This window comes from Mesoplodon bidens (genome assembly GCF_964165515.1).
Source record: "Mesoplodon bidens genome assembly, chromosome: 3".
Classification (NCBI taxonomy): Eukaryota; Metazoa; Chordata; class Mammalia; order Artiodactyla; family Ziphiidae; genus Mesoplodon; species Mesoplodon bidens.
In genome coordinates, this window is record NC_138178.1 from 83268815 (window position 1) to 83290949 (window position 22135).

The window sequence follows — 22135 nt, forward strand, 5'->3', positions numbered from 1 at the left end:
GCAATTCACACAGCATCTCTTTCACCATATTCTGTTCATTAGGAATAAGTCACTTATGCTTGGCCCATAGTCTACCTTTTTTTATGGGATAATTTTTTTCAAAAACTTATGGATACATTTAAAAACCAGCATAATCTACCCACTGGCCACAATTTTTATATTCCTTCCACATGAAGAATACACTTATCCCTACTCAGTTCCCCCACAAGTCTCAATTGTTATGGTGTCAGGCTCAGGCTTGAGTCCAGGATCTTACCATCTTTCACCAGGTATGGATGGGGATGAGGCTCCTGGGTGTGGTTTCTAGAGTATAGCCCCTTGAGTACCAATCCTCTCAGTACTAAGACTTGAGAACTAAAGGGACAAATCTTCTGTCACCCACATAACCAACATTCTGTTAAACTGCTAAAGACTCTCCCCTTCAGAAATGGAAAATGGAAGACATGCTGGTCCATAGCAGTTCTGAAATACAGCCTGATACCTGCTGCCAGCTCTGTGATTAGGACTTAGTCCCGACCATGGAAGTGATTCTCCTTTGCTGTACCCTCTGAGCTCTTTGTTCCGTCCTTTTCATAAGAAATGACCTGTGTTTGCAGCTGAGTAGTGTTTCTCAAGCCAGCAAGGGAAGAAAATGACACTGAAACCTGGAGGAAGGGGGACTTACAGAACTTCTAAGAAAATCCCAGAGGCCTCTTCTCATTTTGTACTGTCTTGGTCTCTGTTAATGCAAGCTAGCAAGCAGTGTTTTTGCTACCACAGTTCTCTTTAAAGCTTTGAATGTCCTGTGAATTTTATTGGGGTTCATGACATTGGAAAAGCTAGCCTCCCAAATCTTTTTGAGATAAGCTCTTCCCCTTGGGCTTCTTGTGAAGCTGTTGTAGGACGGTAGGATGGGAAACTTTGTAGGATGATGCCTTTAAAATTCTTATGCTTTTTAAAGATCCTTAAAGGAATTTGAGGCACCAACTTAAGTCTTTCCAGGGTGTTAATAAAGGGTTCTACAGTCTTGGCTTCATCTTTAGACCATGTTTTCCTGGCAGCACCCTAAATCTGACCTTAGCCCAGAAGCTATTTCTCTGTTTTAGCATTATTTGGGCATGGGGAGATGCTGTAAATGGGATACAGATATTTGAATGCAATGAGTCCTAGATCCTTTATATTCAATAGTCTTTTTTTTTTTTAGCTTATCCCTCTCATCAATTTTACTTTCAGCTGCTTTGTAGCTAGAGTCCCCCTTCCTCCAGGTTGCAGTGTCATTTTCTTCCCTTGCCTAGAAGCTGTCACCTTCAGCCTCTTCAAGGGCCGTCAGGCTTCCATTAACAGTCTTGCAAAGCCCTGAGAATTTCGTGAGATAAGTGTCCAAGAATTTGTAGACATGGTTTTTTTTCCCTTTTTTTGCGGTACGCGGGCCTCTCACTGTTGTGGCCTCTCCCGTTGCGGAGCACAGGCTCTGGACGTGCAGGCTCAGCGGCCATGGCTCACGGGCCCAGCCGCTCCGCGGCGGCATGTGGGATCTTCCCGGACCGGGGCACGAGGCCGTGTCCCCTGCATCGGCAGGCGGACTCTCAACCACTGCGCCACCAGTTTAAAAACATGTAGACATGATTTTAAACTACCACATCCACTTGCCTTGTCTGACCAAATAATCATTCTGTCTAAAGGGAAGTAGTTCTTCCCAACTCAGTGTCCTTGAAATTCCAGCAAGTTTTTTTGTTTGTTTTATTTAGTATGTTCTCTTATTCTGTGGAAAGTAACAAAGCATTACAAGAATTAATGGCATTTTTTTGTTCAGAAAAATGTATGGATCATCTCGCTAAACTATTACACTGGGAGATGTGATTTCTCCTTAACCCTGCGAAGCATTTCTCCTTGGAATGCAATTCAAATTAGCATAAAATATTTGTAGTTCAGAAAAAAGGCTTATGGTATTGGAAGCCATATTTACAAGACTCATTAGAGTCTGATTTTCCGAGTCTTATTTTGGGAGGCATTTATTAATTCAGCCCCAAATAACTCAATATGATATCCCTAAAACTTTAAAAATCATGGCGGGTTAAGATGGGGGTGGGGAAGGAGTAAGAGGCTTTCTACTAAGAGGTGACTTATAGTCATTTTATGGAGGAAAGGCATGAAACACTAGAAGAATAAAAGTATAAAATCAAATGCAAATTTTGTGTAACAATGATGACAGTGAAGGATATATATTTGTGGCTCTTGGTGGTTTGAACTTTTTTCTTCATTTTCTTAGTAATTCAAGGTCCTACACGCTACAATATAGACACCATTTTATTGTAACTGAATTTATTTTAAAAGTGGATACTGGTTTTGAGTTAGGCTATTCTCAGTCTACGTCCCTAATTACCAAGCGATTTTATTTTATTCATGAAGATTGATGACCTTACAGCAGACCTGGAAACTGCATCTTCAAAATGTCTACATCTGGGTGCAAAAAATCAAGTTCTTCAACAGGAGTTATTATCTATGAAAGTAATGCAAAAGAAATGTGAAAAACTAGAGAAGAATAAAAAGAAGTTGGAACAAGAAGTAGTGAACCTCAGAAGTCATATAGAAATGAATATGATAGAACACAGTCAAGTAGAGCAGTATAAACGGGAGGTTGAAGAAAGAGCAAGACAGGATATAATAGAAAAATTAAAAGAAATCAACCTATTTTTACAGGTTAATTTTTTGATCTGTAATGTGCTTTAATTCACTTCACATTTATAAATTACATTTCAGATGTATACATTTTATATGTTTCTTCTACTTCCCTTATAGCAGTTTGTTTTGTAAATTTCTGGAAGGAAGGTGGCATTTGTTTCTCCCTTTAAATATTTCAGTTTCCATCATTATTCTCACTAAATTGATCTTTCAGAACGATTCTCACTAGGGAATCATTTTATTTTTAAGACCAACTGGTATAAAACAAAACTATTAGGATGAAAAGAAAATATTATGATTTAGAAATTGTACTATACTCTTGGATTATTCTTAGCTGTATTGTTCAATTTAAAAATTTTTAAATTGATCCTATTATTCTTTGAATTATCAGATTACATGAGTACGAATATAAGAAGGATCCAACTTTAATTTTATAATTAAGATTTAATTCAGTTTACATTGATGATAAATATTTTTAAAGTTCAGCTTTTTTTCACATTTAAAATTGCTCTCTGAATCACTGACACAAAACTAAAGGGAACAAATATACTATAATTATTCAGGTTATAATTATTTTAAACATGTATGTTTCTATTTGACTTTAGACACAAGCAGCATCTCAAGAAAACTTAGAGCAGTTAAGAGAGAATAATAATGCTTCAATAAGAAGTCCAATGGAACTGAGAATTAAAGATCTGGAATCTGAACTCTCCAAAATGAAAACTTTTCAAGAAGATTCTACTGAAGCAGAGTTGGAAAAATATAAGCAACTCTACCTCGAAGAACTAAAAATTAGAAACTCATTGGCAAATAAACTAAAGAAGTAAGTCAAAACGTAGAATCATAGAAAATAAATTTAAATTTAGCTCATTAATTTGCCTCTAAAGCATAATTTTTATTGAGCCAGGTTCATGAGATTAGTAGGAAGTGAAAGCTAACTAGATAGTATAACTTTGGAAAATGATGTTAGTAAGTGAAGTCACCTTTAAAATGTTAGTCCAGTTTGCATCTCCCCACCTTTTTGTTGGTTTTACATAACTTTATTTTTTATATTTTCATATATTGCGTTGGCCAAAAAGTTCATTTGTGTCTTCCCATAAGATGTTACTGGAAAAACCCAAACGAACTTTTTGGCCAACCCAATAGTTAACCTGATTTAGTCTTTAAGCTAAGTGTTTTTGAAACTTTGTAACTGAGATAAAATTTCTTGTTGGAATTCCCGTAAATAGAAATATTAACGAGTTTAATTATTTTTTGGAAGATTACCGCTTAAACGCAAAGCGTCACATTTTAGCATTTGGTAAATTTACTTTCTTGATTATGATCTTTGGTATCATCGCTAGAGGGCGCCCTGAGACAAACTACTGTATCTGAAGTTTTTCTACTCTACATAAAGACATGCTTGTGAAATAAGGGGAAAGTAACAGAGGGGCGAAGGGCCGTATAATTCACAAAGTGTCTAAAAATAACACGGTGGCCTGCGTGAGGGTGTGCGTGGAAGACCGCAAGGGCAGATCCCACCCCCAGTGCCTCAGTAACAGTGTTACCGGTACCTGTCCGCAGCCTGTTAGGAACCGGGCCACACAGCAGGAGGTGAGCGGTGGACGAGCCAGCAAAGCTTCACCTGCCGCCCCCCCCATCGCCCCCCATCGCTCGCATTACCGCCTGAACCATCCTGACAACCCCCATACCTCCCCATCCATGGAAAAGTTGTCTTCCATGAAACTGGCCCCTGGTGCCAGAAAGGTTGGGGACCGCTGCTCTAGATTATTCCTCAGTACCGAATGCTTAATTCCTCTGAGGTAATGAGTGAAATGTGTATACAGGGGTGGTGAAAGCAAATGCTTGAAAATGTCTTTGAGGGATGGTTTGTTTTTTCATCCCTGAACTGGTTTACTAAAGGTGGGTGTCTAAGTGCAGCCATCGCGGAAGGCAGCAAGCGTCACCTGTTAAGCCGTCTCCATCGCTGACGCCATTTCTCTCCTCTCCCGACTTTGACTGACTTGTTAGTTAAGGATCCCCCAGACACATATATACTTCTTTAGAATAATTTTACACCTAGAATTGTTTATAATAGGTCTGCTCTGACCCATTTTCAGTGTTAAAACGTGGTTTAATGGTTCATTCCATTTACTATTATGGCAATTTAAGAAATGCAAATCATTTACAAATCATTTAGGGAAAATGCAATGAATGAAATTGGTGTTTTGCCATCTTCCCAGGACTAATAAGAAGCTGGCAAAGGTCAGTACCAAACTACTGGTGGAGAAACAGCAGAACAGATCTTTACTCAGCACTCTTACTACGAGGCCAGTCCTGAAGCCACCTTGTGTACGAAATATTAATAATAGTTTAGTGCTCAATAGATATCTTACTCCAGGAGAAAACTTAGGGATTTCTACCTCAAGTTGGCGCCCTTCACATGAGAGCATGGAGATTTACTGGACCAAGGTTAGTTATATTACCCTTTTTTCCTTGGGTTTCAGATTTCTGATAATAATTCTTGTTTTTAATTTGGTGAAATTCTGAATTGTTTATTTGACTTACACACACGAAGTAAAAGCCATAATTAATTGTGCTAATAAAGAGACAGAAATTTTATGATTTTTTTAAGTCCCTGGATTTCTCATTTTCAAGAGAGATTTATCATTAACTTTATTCAGTAAATGTAATTAAACTGACAAATTTTAAATTTCTTGAAAAACTGCAGTTAAATTCTATTTTAGAAATTAAATATTATTGCCTAATAACCAAAGATATACTTTCTAATTGATTTCAGTTTGGCAATGGTTCATAATCATTTTCAAGTTTTGCTGCACCCTAGTTTTTCTACCCCTAAGCATAAGTGAATGATTGGCATCCAAACACTTAACCATATATGGATTTTTTTTTTATTTAAAGGAATCCTAGATAAATCCTTTTTGTGAATTAAATAGACTTGTAGCACTAAATAGGTTAATTTCTGTTTTTAAGTTAAATTTTTTTGTCATTTTCGTACATGAGAGTGCATCCTTAATTGCTATTTTACTTAGAGTATTTTTATTGAATTTTTATAAAATGTCTTGCTGAGCAATTGTAGAACATTTCTAAATACGTAAATAAAGCAAATATTTAAATTTTTAAAATGAAGTCCACTTATGTCTCTATCTTGCCATCACCTGGATGAATGATGACTATGATGGGGAGTCTTTAAATTGCAACTAGTTTTCATTGTGTATCATTGTTATTAAAATATGCATCTCACTCAGTGCACACGGGGTTATGGTTTTGATGGTGTTTTCATGATGTTCTTGATGCAGAGAACAGTAGGCCTTGTTAAATGAAGTCTCAACCTGTTTTCTCATTTGGCTTCACGTCGTAAGAAATCATAGAAGAACAAAGCTAAGGTTTCTTAGACAGTGCTGTGGCTAAATTGGGTCTAAGTGCTTCAGAGCCATGAAACTGGACTCCAGGGTCGAAAAGAAAATGCATGTCAAGCCCTCTGTCAGTTGCTAAGCATGACGTAAACTTAGAATGTTCTCATGGGTTGTCACCCAAAAAATCAAACAATGTATCATTTTACAAGATGAAGATGAAAGAGTGTGTGAATGCAAAAACAATGTGAGGGAAAATTTCGGCGGGAATTTTTTCCTTTAAAGTTTTTGGAGGAAAGAGGCGTTTATTTTTTTAGTAATTCTAGATAAATCGAAAAATCGTTTATTTTAAACTCAATGTTGTAGTTACTAGGTATACATAGTTCCCTTGTGGGGTCTTTGCCAAATCGTGCTGGTTTTAATAAGAGAGATTGAAGAGCACTACTTAACTCTATCAAGGTGCAAAGACATGTCTCCATAATGACTACAGAATGCCGCGGAAGAGTTATTATACAGTTGTTGTTCACCTAATTCTTAGTAAGACTTACAGAAAGAAGGTGCCTTCTGGAATTGCTAGGAATATAATTATTTCTACTAGGAAAACATAAAATAATACTATGAGAGATGTTAACGTACTGTCTAAAATGATAGAAAGAGGTGGGTTTTTGGATGGGACATGATAAAACAATAGCCTTCTAAAGGTTTTAGCTATGATTCTACAAAGTAAAATGTTAAAAATGGCATTAAGATTGCATTTGTTTATCATTCTCCTTTATTTGCAATGTTTTAACATTTTGGACTATTCCTACTGTGAAGTTTTATCTTACTCAGCATTTTCCCCTAACTTTAAGGAAAATAATTATAGCAAAGTACTGCTCTAGGTGTGTGGTTTCAGTTGCGCTGGTTGTAGCAGCAAGCTTTCTCCATGTACGTAATACTTAGATTTATTACCTCCCTCACCAGTACATGAAGTTCAGTCTTAGCAGTTGATACCATTGTGGGGGTAGGAGATTACTGCGTATCTGTCTTGCTAATTTTACCCTCAGTTTTCACATTGTAGTTAATTCTGGGATGTTTGGTCCTATATATCAGAAGTAATTTTATGGTTTTTTTCAATTGTGTTATTTAATTATATTATTATAAAATACAAAAAGTTAACATTAGCCAAAATAGCTACATCACTGTTAGATTTTCTTGCACATAGAATTTTTTCAAGAACTGAAAACTTAAAAACCTATTCCAGACAATTTTATAACAGACACAATCTCACTGGTTTAAAGATTTTTTTATGTTCAAGAGTTCTTAGGTATTTGTGTGCCGAACACGATGCATGGCCACAGAAGTTAATAAATGCCCTTTAAATCTGTCTTAAGTAGGAGGATTACATTTTACATTGACTGATTTTGGACTTTTGGTGCATTACTGACACTTTGAAAATTTTTCTAATGATTTATTTAAGTAATTTAAAAAATTGCTCAAATGTCCATTCAGTTTAGCAACTCTCTTTCTAAATGTGGTCATACAAATGCACTGAAGCTAAAACAATTACTATTCCTAAGACTTTGACTTTTTATATGACACAACATTTTGTGTCTCACCAGAATATTGAGTCACATTTCTTTTTAAAAAAATAGGCCTCGTGTTTACATCACCAAGGCAGTGCCTATCCACTCTTGAGTTTTAACTCTAATCAACTTACCACAGTAGTTGAGCTAGTTTCTCATAAGGCACAGGCAGAGTTCAATAAACTTGTTTATTGTCTCAGTTTATTATATCAGTATAATCCTTCTTGTTCCCACTTCATTTTGTCCACATGGACAAATGAGTAGGCATTTTATCTTTTGAAAGATAGAGGTAATAGTTCAACTTCTTAACCGTTCTTTTTCTTTCATTCATTTTTTTTCCTGTACTTAGTTTTTCAGCTCTTTGATCTAGAAATTCTTCCTCAGTTCTTCTCTCTGCAGCAAAATATATGTACTTAATATCTACAGACTGCCAAGTGTAATTTCCTTCATACCTTAGCCTGTTTACAATTGGATAATGAATTGAAGTGGTTTAAATGACTTAATTGTATTACATTTTCGTGACATTTAAAATGAGTGATATCAAATTTTAAAAGTATCAATAATTACTGAAAATAAATTAACTTTGGAAATGAGTGTGCATGTGTATGGGTGTGGTGTGTATATATTTATCAAATTGGTCTTAAAAAGAGAGTGCAACATTATTTTCCAGCCTGCAGTCTCAGATATAATTTAACAGTAATATATTACGGTTGGGTGAACGAGCACATACTTGTTGTGCTTCATATTGTTACTGGCTTCACTACGTTTCTTTCTAAAATGTTCCTTTCACCTTTCCCCTACTTTATAGTGGGGGTTGTCTTGAACAATGTACATTAATTATAAAGTCAGGGAAGAAGAAGAAAACGTTCCCTCAGTGTCGTGTGGTCCTCTGCCTTGTTGGAGCTGTGGTGGGTAGGTGGCAGATGACACTTCTCTTCCCCTTCTGAGTTCAGCACGCGGGAGTCAGCAGCTGGAGATCAACTAAGGAGCTTTGTTACTGACACATAACTAACGAATTGGAGGACGTGCTTTAGGTGTGCAGTCACAGTGGGCCTCAGAATACTTCATCCCAAATTAGGCCTAAGGGGAGGAAGCAAATGCTTGACCCCCGCCCCAGGGCAGGCTGCTTACTGCGGCCATGAGAGCAGACCCCAGTTCCCGGTGCTGAGGGCACACACACCTTCTCAAAGAAGAGATTCGGAAGCAAGCCAGCACTTCTTAGTTCCTTCTCCCAAATTCACGCATTGGGTAAATCTCCCCTCCTCTCATGAGGAGGGTAGGAGTGTAAGTCCTCACGTTGAAACCTTAGGCCAAGGAATTAGCCTGTAATTTCTGACTGGATTTAAATTCTAATTGCGATTACACTCATGTTTTTTGTACATACAAACTAATGATGAGAGATTGAAGTATGCTAGATAGTAAAGAGAAATCTGTTTTGTGTTTTAAATTTTGCCATAAATAACCCACAACGTGGATAATTCATTTGTTGACTCATTTCGGTAAACCAAGTTTTATTTGGAGGAAACGAATATCCTTTTAAAGAAGAATCTCCTCAGGCTTCCCTGGTGGCGCAGGGGTTGAGAATCTGCCTGCCCATGCAGGGGACAGGGGTTCGTGCCCCGGTCTGGGAAGATCCCACATTCCGCGGAGCAGCTGGGTCCGTGAGCCATGGCCGCTGAGCCTGCGCGTCCGGAGCCTGTGCTCCGCAACGAGAGAGGCCACAACAGTGAGAGGCCCGCGTACCGCAAAAATAAATAAATAAATAATTTTTAAAAAAAGAAGAAGAATCTCCTTAATTTTGGCCTGTGTGATTCAACTAAAGATTTTCTCCTTCAAGTTCCCTGTCCTGTGGTTAAAAAAAAAAAAAATCTGTGCTTTATAAATTAAATATATTGACTGCTACTAATAGGAGTTATGATCATTTATTCTTGTTCATGCCTTTAAAACATATAATTTAGTTAGAAAGCTACTATTTCATGTCTCATGCATCAAACGTTATTGAGCTACATGACAAAGTTTTACATATTCATTTTCTCTGAGTTATAGTTAAAAATCTATGTGTTTTTTTCTTAATCTGAGGAAGTAGCTGGCGTAGAACTCCCTCTAGACTCAGTGAGAAGGCTGTTGGCTTTGTGACACGTTGGCTTTGTGACAAAGTCTCTCTGAGCCTTTGTTACCGCTTTTGTAAAATTAGGGACTCAATGACTCTCATACCTTAAAAAATTTTCTTTCAAGGAAAAGAACCTTTCTTTTTAAAAAAAAACATTGTGCATGAAACTGTATTATATAAAACAGAGACAAATATAGAGCTGTTTAGCTAAAGGAGTGGCGGAGACCCTGAAGCTGTGACTTCTTTTTCCTTCAGTCCTGCAGTGTCCTCAGTGGGGGACCTTCCATTACTATGGGACATAGTTTGGAAACTACCAGTTGTGAGAGAATCCTTCTAACTAAAAATCTTTAAAATTAAAACTTGCTGATATATTATTTTCCTTTGTATAATTTTCTCACCTTTCTGTGTTTTTGTTAAATGGAAAAGTTTAAAGAAAAATGCAGGTGTGTTCTCCTTATTATTTATTTATTTATTGCGGTACGCGGGCCTCTCACTGTTGCAGCCTCTCCCGTTGTGGAGCACAGGCTCCAGACGCGCAGGCTCGTCGTCCATGGCTCACGGGCCCAGCCGCTCGGCAGCATGTGGGATCTTCCCGGACCGGGGCAAGAACCCGTGTCCCCTGCATCGGCAGGCGGACTCTCAACCACTGCACCACCAGGGAAGCCCTGTTCTCCTTATTAATGTTCGACTTCCAACTACTTCCCCCAGGTGAACATGATCTTCACCTAGAAATCAACATAAGGGTCTTGGAAGTACATATTGAGAAAAAGAGCTTTTTGGGGAAAAGAGAGTAATCTTACACGGGTCATTCCCTAATTCAACGCATGTACAAACGTGACCTACATTTTGCAGTGTTTATTAATGGTAATAAAAAATTATTTCAGTAAAGGCTTCTTCCTTCATCTGTTATGAGTTATTTCACAAAACCTGTCTAGTAATGTTGTCACATTATTCATTTCATAGGGCCTCTCTACAGTGCTGTTGTCAGAAAAGTGTTATGGAAAACAGTCTCTGAAAATATTGGGAAACCTGATAGCCAAAAAATTTTTCTTCGCACCTAAAATTTACAAAGGCGTTGGCTATCATGATATCCTTATCATCACAGTGTTTGTCATGTTCAGTATACTATTTGAGACCCTGTTTAGTGAGAGGGTGCCTTTTATAAGAAAGATTTTTAAAAGAACACTCTAGGTGGAGACACTTGTAATACAGTTTGAAATGTTCCCACACATTTCATAATTAAGTAGATAACTATAATTAGTCAAATGTTTCAAAAAGTTGGCCCTAATTTCTAGAATGGAAACAAAGTTACAGTTAAAGAATTATGTATTGTTTTCCTTGTTTCTAATTCTAGAAAGTCATGAATCAGAAACTGAGTTTGAAAACTGGCTCTAGCCTCTACTTTTCCTTTCTTCAAGCAGATTTTCTGAAATAAATGTTTCAGTCCTAATATAGACAGCAAAATACCTTTACTTAATTTTTTGCCCGTAGAATTTTGACATGACATTACAACGGAACCATTTTCTCCATTTTATGGATTTAAGATTCTATGTTGAAAAATTATTACCATAGAACATACCTTAAAATTTTAGTTATATAGAAGTGTAAGAAAGGAAAACTCATTTTAAGGAAAGATCCAGTAGAGTAAAAAACTGATTAAACTTTTAGAAAGAGCAATTTTTCTAAGAATTGCAAAGTAATGCATTCATTGTAATATATATATGACTTTAATCGTTTAAACTTGTTTGTACCAATAAGATCAAATATCACCCTCTGAAATTATGTATATTCAGTAGACTGATATTTATTGTACTTTTTATCTGATTAATCTAAATAACATTACATATATATGTTCTTTATTATCTAAAATCAAAATAAGTAGGAATTTATTTTATTTTATTGATGTGATTATTTTTCTATTTAAGCAATCCTCAAATTAGGTCTAGTCTCTAGAAGTATTATTTAAAGGCCACATTTCATAAGCTATACATCATTCCTACAAAAATGTCTCTTGTCTAACTTAAATAATATTTGACTTATTTCAGATGTGGCAGGAGATGGAAAAAAATATAACTAGAGTCCTAGAAAAAGGTATGTTGCTGAAATTTATGAATTAAATTTAGACATTGATTTCTGAAATAAACTGTAAATATTCAGTAGTAAATGGCATCTCTTTCCATTGTTTGGATGACAGATACTATTGATAGGTTAAATATCTTTTCTTATACATATCTAATGAAAAAATGTGAAAGAATGAACATTCATAATGAAAAATATCCTGATTCCTCATTTATTCATCATGTTCCACAGCTTTCAAAAAAATCTCAAAACATCTATGTATTTCTTTTATTTCTGGCTATATCCTTCCTCTCTACTTCTGCCATCCCTGTGGAACTGTCAACCTGCACACTGACACTATTAGAAAACATGGGGTTTATCAACTTCTCAAGTTTCTGGCAGTGATTAAGGCCAAAAAACCCAGACTCAAGCAGTCACGTTCGTGTAGCTGTCACTTAGTGGCTGACATTAAAATTTCCTGTCATTGACTTTGTCATTGGTTTATCTTTCGCTCTCAGGAAAAATTCCAAATTCCTTATCATGGAATAAAAACACCCAAATCAGTTTGGGTCTTGTCATAGTATTCAGCCTTAACTCTTTACTACCTTCCTCTGCCCCTTTGCTCTACATCTAGTCAAATAGACTGCTTGCAATCCCACAGGTGCTCTTCCTCACCTTTAGTCTTTGTATTTGCCTCTTCCCTCCATCTCCCGTACTTTTCCCTTGTCCTTCAGGTATCCACTTACATACCACCTCCACCAAAAAGCTGACAGTATTGACACAAAGCTGGGTGTCACTTCTGAGTGTTCCTTGTACCCTCTTTTATACCTGTCATAGTATTTATGACTCTGTATGGAAATTGCCTGTTTGTCTGTTTTTCCAGTTTATAGCATGATTTTTCAGGGTGGACTGTGTCACCTTCATCTTGTAGTTTCAGTGCTTGTCACAGCACCTTAGCAGATGGTTGTTGAGTAAATGAATGACGAATGAGAAAGCCAGAAGCTCTGATACTCAGCCACAAGAGCAATTAATTCATCGTGCAACCACAGGCAAATTATATACTAGTAATCTTGTATTTTGTGTTATGTCGTGTATAGATACTTTTCATTCTTCTGAACGCTTAGAAAGGTCTCAGGTTTTTTTTTTTACTAACATATATTTAGTTAACTGAAGTATTTTAGGTAAAGAATATAATCCTTTCTTTTTCTTTTCAGCTGCTGCTGAATTGAATCAGCATGCTATAGAGCTTCTCATCTAGGAGCTACTGATGAGTCAAATCTAAATCAAGATCTAGTTTTGAAAACATCACGAGGATATGTACAGATTTTGAAGAAAGATTATATGATCTAAAAGATAAATAGTAAAAATTTCCCTCCTGGGTTGTTTGCATAACATTTTAGTTGTTTCCCATTAAACATGACGTGAAAATCTTGATTAAAGGAAAATATTTTTGTATTATATGTGTATGATGAAAATTTATATAGTATTTTAAAACATGTTTCTCTGCATCTCACTTACTTTTAATCAGATTTTGTGAATCAAAACACTGTTGAGTTTTACATACTCAAACTGAGCCCTGATACCAGCACCCAGACAACCAAACTTGTCATTAATATATAGTGGTGTTGATTGATAGCTTTTTTCTATTTCCAATTTTATCACGATATACAGACCTAAAGATTTAGACAGACATCATTTGGATATACTGCTGATATGGCTATTGTCCATGTTTTGGGGGTTTTTTAATATTATTATTTTTTGAGTGTGTTGGGTCTTCGTTGCTGCATGCGGACTTTCTCTAGTTGCGGCGAGTGGGGGCTACGGGCTTCTCATCGTGGTGGCTTCTCTTGTTGCGGAGCCTGGGCTCCAGGCGCGTGGGCTTCAGTAGTTGTGGCATGCGGGCTCTAGAGCACAGGCTCAGTAGTCGTGGCGCACAGGCTTAGTTGATCCGTGGCATGTGGGATCTTCCCGGACCAGGGCGAACCTGTGTTCCCTGCATTGGCAGGAGGATTCTTAACCACTGTGCCACCAGGGAAGTCCTTATTGTCAATGTTTGGATGTATTACAATTGTTCTAGTGTCATGAAACTTAGTATATATAACTTTAAACACTGATTCATAGATCTTTCCTCATGGAGAAATAAAATTTCCCTAAGACTTTTCACCTTTTCTATTTATTTACTTACTTACTTTTTGGAAACAGTCTTAGAGAAGAGTTCCAAGCACCAGACTCAAACAGACATTTTCCTAAAACTACCATATCTCCCGTATATTCTCCTAATGTAACATTTATCTTTCCTAAATGTCATTTGTTCTCCCATAAGTGCCCTTCCCTCCCCCCACCAAGAAGTCATGTTTTTCAGAAGATGCCTTTCTCCTACTCCCTGTCACTTAAGTAGTATATAAGCCCCCAGTTGTAGCCAGCCCTTCAAATCACGTTTCTTTGTGAACCCCTGCATGTAGTCATCCACAGTTAAATGTTTTTTTCTCATGGTAATCTGCTTTTGTCAATTTAATTTGCAGATTCCCAATTAATGAACGTAAGAGGGTAGAGGAAGTGTTTTCCTTCCCAACAATTCCAAGAGCTAAAATGTTAGTGACTCTTACTTACATCCTTTATTCCCTTTTCTTCTGTCCTTTCAGTGTACTTAGTTGGCAGAACTTCATAAGAGATTGCTTATCATTCTCCCCCCTTACCTTCACCCAGGCATCTACGTGCTGCTGAAGAAAGTTATTCTACTACTTTTATTTAGCTAATTTGCATCTTCTTTCTTCACAAGGTCGATTTCAAATCTCCTCTCTCTGTAAACTTTTCACCCTGTTTTTTCCCTCTCATGTGTACCAGGCAATCTCATTTCTCACGACAAACTTCTTGAAAGATTTGCCTGTATCCCCACCCGCTCTAGGCTGTCTTCTCCTTCCCGCATTCTCTCAAAACTACTCCGAAGTCACCGATGACTTCCACATCGCTAAATCAAAGTGACACCTTTCCAGTCCTTGTCTAACTGAATTTCTCATTCCTCTTGGCATTCAGTATAACTGACCTCTTTGAGACACTCTCTCCTTTTGGCTGGGCTTTTAATACTCTTTAATTTCATCCTGAATGCACCCACAGCGTATTGTGATCGCAGACAAGAGTTCTTATTAATATCTCACAGTAAATACACAGCCCTCCCCCCTCCCCACCCCCCCCGCCCAGGCCTGAACCTGGGGCAACATGGTGAGAACAGGTCAGTTGTTCTAAGTCAGCAGGTGAAGGGCGGGAGGAAACTGGTTTTCCCTGCTGCTTGTGAAGGGGCGGGAGTTAGCCGTCCTTCTCTCCTGGGAAGCATCTCCTCCTCACTCTGGCCTTTGGTATGTAAGTAAAACTGTTACCCATCCCAACAAGGGTCCTTCTGCCCAGTGTCGCCCCCACCAGTAGAATGAGTTGGGTTCAGAAGCAAAAGAAAGCTTTACTCTTTCTTTGATCAAAGAATGCAGAGGCACAAGCTCCCGCTCAAGAGGCCGTGGGCGTGGCTGCTTCACAGGGATCCCCTCAGCAGGGGAGGGGGTGGAGTTCTCGCGGGGCAGGCGCAGGAGCAGGCGCAGGCCCAGCTGCTCCCCATCGCAGTGCCCACATGGCCCGCCACCGCCATCTCGACTGGGGGTGTCGTGTGCAGAGTTCCTGCATACGGTCTGACCTCCCACCCCCAGCTGGAGCATTGGCGCAGATATTTCACACCCGGAACTCGGGTCTGAAGTGCTGGATGCGAGGCCTCTGCACGAAGCCCCCTGTAAGCCAGTGAAAGCAGACTAAGCACAAAGGCAAAAAAGGTTAGACTTTATTTCACTACCCAGATTCTATTTTTATTTCCTGGGAACAGCTAATGGGCTTTGCCAGTGATGAAATCTCTCCAGGAGCCAGACCCGGAGTCTTCAAGTTTCTGGGCCTCAGTCCTCCTTGAAATGTGAATTCCTAGGGAGATGGTGCACCTTCGGGTACCTACTCAGAGCTGTAACTATTTGGTCCTCCTGGGGGGATGAGACTTTATGAATCCTTTCAGATCAGAGCAATTAACTAGACAAATGGCTGTAGATGTGAATCTCACACTGCACAGAGAGTCTCAGAGGGCCAGGGCTTTTTACAAGATCGCTGAGGAATCCCAGGAAATTTTGCTTCCCCACAATTCCACCCCTCATTCCGGAAGGAGCTTTAGCCCCAACATCGGCCACTGTAACCAGTCCAACTAAAATTGGTGGGCACCAAATCCTTTGGGTTTGTCTTAGCCAACACTTAATCAGAGCTACAATCAGCAGAACCCTGACTTAGCAAAAGAAGTTGGTCTCAGCTGAACTCCCCCAAATCTCAGGTTCAGGCATCTAGCCAAGTCCCCCAAAGCATTAGGGACGACCTTGGGAAGGCAGGTGGCTTCCTCCTTGTGTTTCCATATTAACCTTTGCTATCTGGCCCAAGGCACTGTAAGGAAGCAAAATTTGTCACCCCTAAACGTGTCTCTTTGGCACGAGAATTATTTTAGGCTGAATACTTTTAAGAAGTGGAAGACTCAGGAAGTCTTTCTTTTTACCACCCCCTTAACTGTTGAAGAGTTTAAATAAAGGGCCTGGTCCCAGAAGACCGCCATCACCAGAGACACCTAGAAGGAATATGGGCTAGGTGTGGTAAAGAGCACTCCAGATTTTTACAGGGAGTTCCAAACATTTGCTTTTCCATCTCCATGTGAATTGCCTTCCTCCACTTTGTAGTCCCAAACCACTACCCATAACATCCTCTTTTGTCTTTAGCTGAAGATGGTATTTAAGGGGAGGTTTTTAGCCATTCTGGTGAGTTACTCAGTTTTCCTGGGTCTCTCCCATGTATACAGGAAGTAAACATGTTAGTAAGCTTTTTTTTTGTTTTTCTCCTGTTAATCTGTCTCACATCAATTTTATCCTGAGACCAGTCAGACGAAATTAGAAGGATAGAGGAAGGTTTTTTTTCTCCCCGACAGCACATACCTTAGTACAGGTAGCGATGCTAATTTACAAGTGGCACAGACTTTGCTTCGCCTGCAAGGAAGGAATCTATGGCAAACTCTGTTATCCATACAATACTAGCCAGTGAGTTGAAGCTCACCTGAATGGCTTCAAGCTGAGGTGGGGTCACTGTGTTAGTCATACTGCTCGCTGCAGAACCGGCCAATAAATTGAGAGACGAGTTGTTGGAGCAAGGAATAGCGACCTTATTTGCAAAGCTGGCAGGCTGAGAAGATGGGAGACTCATGTCCCAAAGAACCATCTAGCCTGAGTTAGAATTCAGGCTTCTTTTATACTGAAAGGGGAGGGAGTAAAGTCAAACACTTCCTGGTTCCCATCAGCCTCCTGAGGGGAGGTGTTACTGTTTTCCTCTTTTTCCTCCCTGCAGTCATTCACAGGTGGGCCTGGTCAGCATGCTTCCTGGGAGCTAAACAAAGGTACTTTAGCTTAATGCTCATTACCTGGGAGGCAGGGTTCCCAGAGATGGGCCATTGTGTATAATTTAAGCTTGTAGGCAACATCCCCTCAGTGATTAACTTGTAATAGAATACGAAGTTTCTTCGCTTTGTATGGTATTGTACAGTTGCTCACTTCAGCAGAAGTCAAGGACAAATTTCATACTGCCTTTTGTGAAAGAAAAATAAAAATGGAGTCGGTAATGTTCCCTAAAGAGGGCTCTCTAAAGTGGAGCTGGGAGGCCATTAAGGGGTGTGACATATGCACGTCTCAGCCTGGATGGAATCTGACCTTTTGACCATTTATTGTCCTAATGAAGTCATCCAGAACATCTGCCAGAAACTCAAGATACTTCTTGGACCCTACCCTAAAATAACTTGTGATCCCTTAAGGACAAGTATTTCCGGACTCGTATCAGAGTCAGTCATAATTCTCATCAGGCAATTTTTGTCAGCCTGTGGCTTTTTGTCTTTATAAGCCCCTGACTCTCTCTCGGAACACTCAGTTTTACGTGAATCTGTGTCTCCCGAATTGAAATTCATTTTTGTTCCTTCCAGTTTTATTGAGATATAATGGACATGCAGCACTGTATAATTTTAAGGTGTACAGCATAATGATTTGACTTATGAGATGATTACCACAATATATTTTACTATAATTATAAACATAACTATATCCCTGTTGCCAGGATATAGTGAAACATAACTATAGCCCTGCTGCTGGGATATAGTAAAATTATTAGTCAGTGTCCTCCAGAGGGGAAATAAAAACAGTATGAGGTTACCTATCTATCTATCTATCTATCTATCTATCATCTATCATCTATCTATCTATCTCTGTCAACAGGTCTGAAATCTGCAGGGTGGGCCTGCAGGCTGTAAATTCAGGGAAGAGTTGATGTTGCAGTCTTGAGTCTGAATCCCCAGGACAATAGTCTGGAAACTCAGGCAGGGTTTCTATGCTTCAGTCTTGAAAAGAGTTCATTCCACTTTGGGGAACCTCAGTCTTTGCTCTTAAGACCTTCAACTGATTGGATGAGGCTCATGGACATTATGGAGGGTAATCAGCTTTATTCAAAGTTACTGATTTAAATACTAATCACATTTAAATACACCTTCACAGAGGGGACTTCCCTGGTGGCGCAGTAGTTAAGACTCTGCGCTCCCGGGACTTCCGGGTAAGATGGCGGAAGAGTAAGACGCGGAGATAACCTTCCTCCCCACGGATACACCAGAAATACAGCTACACATGGAACAACTCCTACAGAACACCTACTGAATGCTGGCAGAAGACCCCAGACCTCCCAAAAGGCAAGAAGCTCCCCACATACCTGGGTAGGGCAAAGCGGAGGGATTCCCGCACAGAGGAGTGGTGCCGAGTGGCACTCACCAGCCCGAGAGGCTTGTCTGCTCGCCCGCCGGGGCGGGCGGCGCTGGAAGCTGAAGCTGAGGCTTGGGCTTCGGTCAGAGCGCAGGGAGAGGACTGGGGCTGGCGGCGAGAACTCAGCCTGAAGGGGGCTAATGTGCCACAGCTAGCCGGCAGGGAGTCCGGGAAAACTCTGGAGCTGCCGAAGAGGCAAGAGACTTTTTCTTCCCTCTTGGTTTCCTGGTGCGCAAGGAGAGGGGATTAAGAGCGCTGCTTAAAGGGGCTCCACAGACAGGCGCGAGTCGCAGCTGAAAGCGCGGAGCCCAGAGACGGGCGTGGGACGCTGAGGCTGCTGCTGCCGCCGCCAAGAAGCCTGTGTGCGAGCGCAGGTCACTGCCCACACCGCCCTTCCGGGAGCCTGTGCAGCCTGCCACTGCCGGGGTCCCGGGATCCAGGGGCAGCTTCCCTGGGAGAACGCACGGCGCGCCTCAGGCTGGTTCAACGTCACGCCGACCTCTGCCACTGCAGGCTCGCCCCGCACTCCCTGCCCCTCCCTCCCGCCAGGCCTGAGTGAGCCAGAGTCCCCGAAGAGGCTGCTCCTTTAACCCTGTCCTGTCTGAGCGAAGAACAGACGCCCTCCCGCGACCTACACGCAGAGGCGGGGCCAAATCCAAAGCTGAGACCCAGGAGCTGTGAGAACAAAGAAGAGAAAGGGAAACCTCTCCCAGCAGCCTCAGAAGCAGCGGATTAAAGCTCCACAATCAACTTGATGTACCCTGCATCTGTGGAATACATGAGTAGACAACAAATCATCCCAAATTGAGGAGCCAGGAGTCAGTGCTGTGCCTCTGAGGTGGGAGAGCCAACTTCAGGACACTGGTCCGCAAGAGACCTCCCAGCTCCACATAATAGCAAACGGCGAAAATCTTCCAGAGATCTCCATCTCAACAGCAGCACCCAGCTTCAGTCAACGACCAGCAAGCTACAGTGCTGGACACCCTATGCCAAACAACTAGCAAGACAGGAACACAACGCCACCCATTAGCAGAGAGGTGGCCTAAAATCATAAAAAGTCGGCAGACACCCCAAAACACACCACCAGATGTGGACCTGCCCACCAGAAAGACAAGATCCAGCCTCATCCAAGAGAACACAGGCACTAGTCCCCTCCACCAGGAAGCCTACACAACCCACTAAACCAACCATAGCCACAGGGGACAGACACCAAAAACAACGGGAACTACGAACCTGCAGCCTGCAAAAAGGAGACCCCAAACACAGTAACATAAGCAAAATGAGAAGACAGAAAAACACACAGCAGGAGAAGGAGCAAGATAAAAACCCACCAGACCTAACAAATGAAGAGGTAATAGGCAGTCTACCTGAAAAAGAATTCAGAATAATGATGGTAAAGATGATCCAAGATTCTATTTCCCAGATCCAAAATCTTGGAAATAGAATAGACAAAATGCAAGAAACAGTTAACAAGGACCTAGAAGAACTAAAGATGAATCAAGCATCGATTAAAAACACAATAAATGAAATGAAAAATACTCTAGATGGGATCAATAGCAGAATAACTGAGGCAGAAGAACGGATAAGTGAGGTGGAAGATAAAATAGTGGAAATAACTGCTGCAGAGCAAAATAAAGAAAAAAGAATGAAAAGAACAGAGGACAGTCTCAGAGACCTCTGGGACAACATTAAACGCACCAACATTCGAATTATAGGGTTTCCAGAAGAAGAAGAGAAAAAGAAAGGGACTGAGAAAATATTTGAAGAGATTATAGTTGAAAACTTCCCTATTATGGGAAAGGAAATAGTTAAGTCCAGGAGGCACAGAGAGTCCCATACAGAATAAATCCAAGGAGAAATACGCCAAGACACATATTAATCAAACTGTCAAAAAGTAAACACAAAGAAATCATATTAAAAGCAGCAAGGCAAAGACAACAAATAACACAAAAGGGAATCCCCATCAGGTTAACAGCTGATCTCTCAGAAGAAACTCTACAAGCCAGAAGGGAGTGGCAGGACATAATTAAAGTGATGAAGGAGAAAAACCTGCAACCAAGATTACTCTACCCAGCAAGGATCTCATTCAGATTTGATGGAGAAATTAAAATGTTTACAGACAAGCAAAAGCTGAGAGAGTTCAGCACCACCAAACCAGCTTTACAACAAATACTAAAGGAACTGCTCTAGGCAAGAAACACAACAGAAGGAAAAGGCCTACAATAACGAACCCAAAACAATTGAGAAAATGGGAATAGAAACATACATATTGATAATTACCTTAAATGTAAATGGACTAAATGCTCCCACCAAAAGACACAGATTGGCTGAATGGATACAAAAACAAGACCCATATATATGCTGTCTACAAGAGACCCACTTCAGACCTAGAGACACATACAGACTGAAAGTAAGGGGATGGAAAAAGATATTCCACGCAAATGGAAACCAAAAGAAAGCTGGAGTAGCAATTCTCATATCAGACAAAATAGACTTTAAAATAAAGACTACTAGAAGAGACAAAGAAGGACACTACATAATGATCAAGGGATCGATCCAAGAAGAAGATATAACAATTGTAAATATTTATGCACCAAACATAGGAGCACCTCAATACATAAGGCAAATACTAACAGCCATAAAAGGAGAAATCGACAGTAACACAATCATAGTAGGGGACTTTAACACCCCACTTTCACCAATGGACAGATCATCCAAAATGAAAATAAATAAGGAAACACAAGCTTTAAATGATACATTAAACAAGATGGACTTAATTGATATTTATAGGACATTCCATCCAAAAACAACAGAATACACATTTTTCTCCAGTGCTCATGGAACATTCTCCAGGATAGATCATATCTTAGGTCACAAATCAAGCCTTGGTAAATTTAAGAAAATTGAAATTGTATCAAGTATCTTTTCTGAACACAATGCTTTGAGAATAGATATCAATTACAGGAAAATATCTGTAAAAAATACAAACACATGGAGGCTAAACAATACACTACTTAATAACAAAGTAATCACTAAAGAACTCAAAGAGGAAATTAATAAATACCTAGAAACAAATGGCAATGGAGACACGACGACCCATAACCTATGGGATGCAGCAAAAGCAGTTCTAAGAGGGAAGTTTATAGCAATACAATCCTACCTTAAGAAACAGGAAACATCTCGAATAAACAACCTAACCTTGCACCTAAAGCAATTAGAGAAAGAAGAACAAAAACATCCCAAAGTTAGCAGAAGGAAAGAAATCATAAAAATCAGATCAGAAATAAATGAAAAAGAAATGAAGGAAACGATAGCAAAGATCAATAAAACTAAAAGCTGGTTCTTTGAGAAGATAAACAAAATGGATAAACCATTAGCCAGACTCATCAAGAAAAAAAGGGAGAAGACTCAAATCAATAGAATTAGAAATGAAAAAGGTGAAGTAACAACTGACACTGCAGAAATACAAAAGATCATGAGAGATTACTACAAGCAACTCTATGCCAATAAAATGGACAACCTGGAAGAAACGGACAAATT

General features: G+C 39.7%; 1 protein-coding gene across 7 annotated transcripts in view; it reads left to right on the plus strand.

Moving 5' to 3' along the window:
* LOC308614817 (ankyrin repeat domain-containing protein 26-like) overlaps positions 1-13192 on the plus strand; it is a 165322-nt gene extending 152130 nt beyond the window's left edge. For 2 of the 7 annotated variants that reach the window (XM_081229572.1, XM_081229573.1), the window contains 5 exons: positions 2389-2679; positions 3267-3484; positions 4884-5112; positions 11735-11780; positions 12962-13192. In XM_081229572.1, the coding sequence (XP_081085698.1) occupies positions 2389-2679; positions 3267-3484; positions 4884-5112; positions 11735-11780; positions 12962-13005 (828 nt within the window). In that variant the 3' untranslated portion in view covers positions 13006-13192. Of the gene's footprint in view, positions 1-2388; positions 2680-3266; positions 3485-4224; positions 5113-11734; positions 11781-12961 lie in introns of those variants that run through there. The other 5 variants (XM_081229575.1, XM_081229576.1, XM_081229574.1 and 2 more) reach the window with 4 other exon arrangements.
* Positions 13193-22135: the final 8943 nt, after the last annotated feature.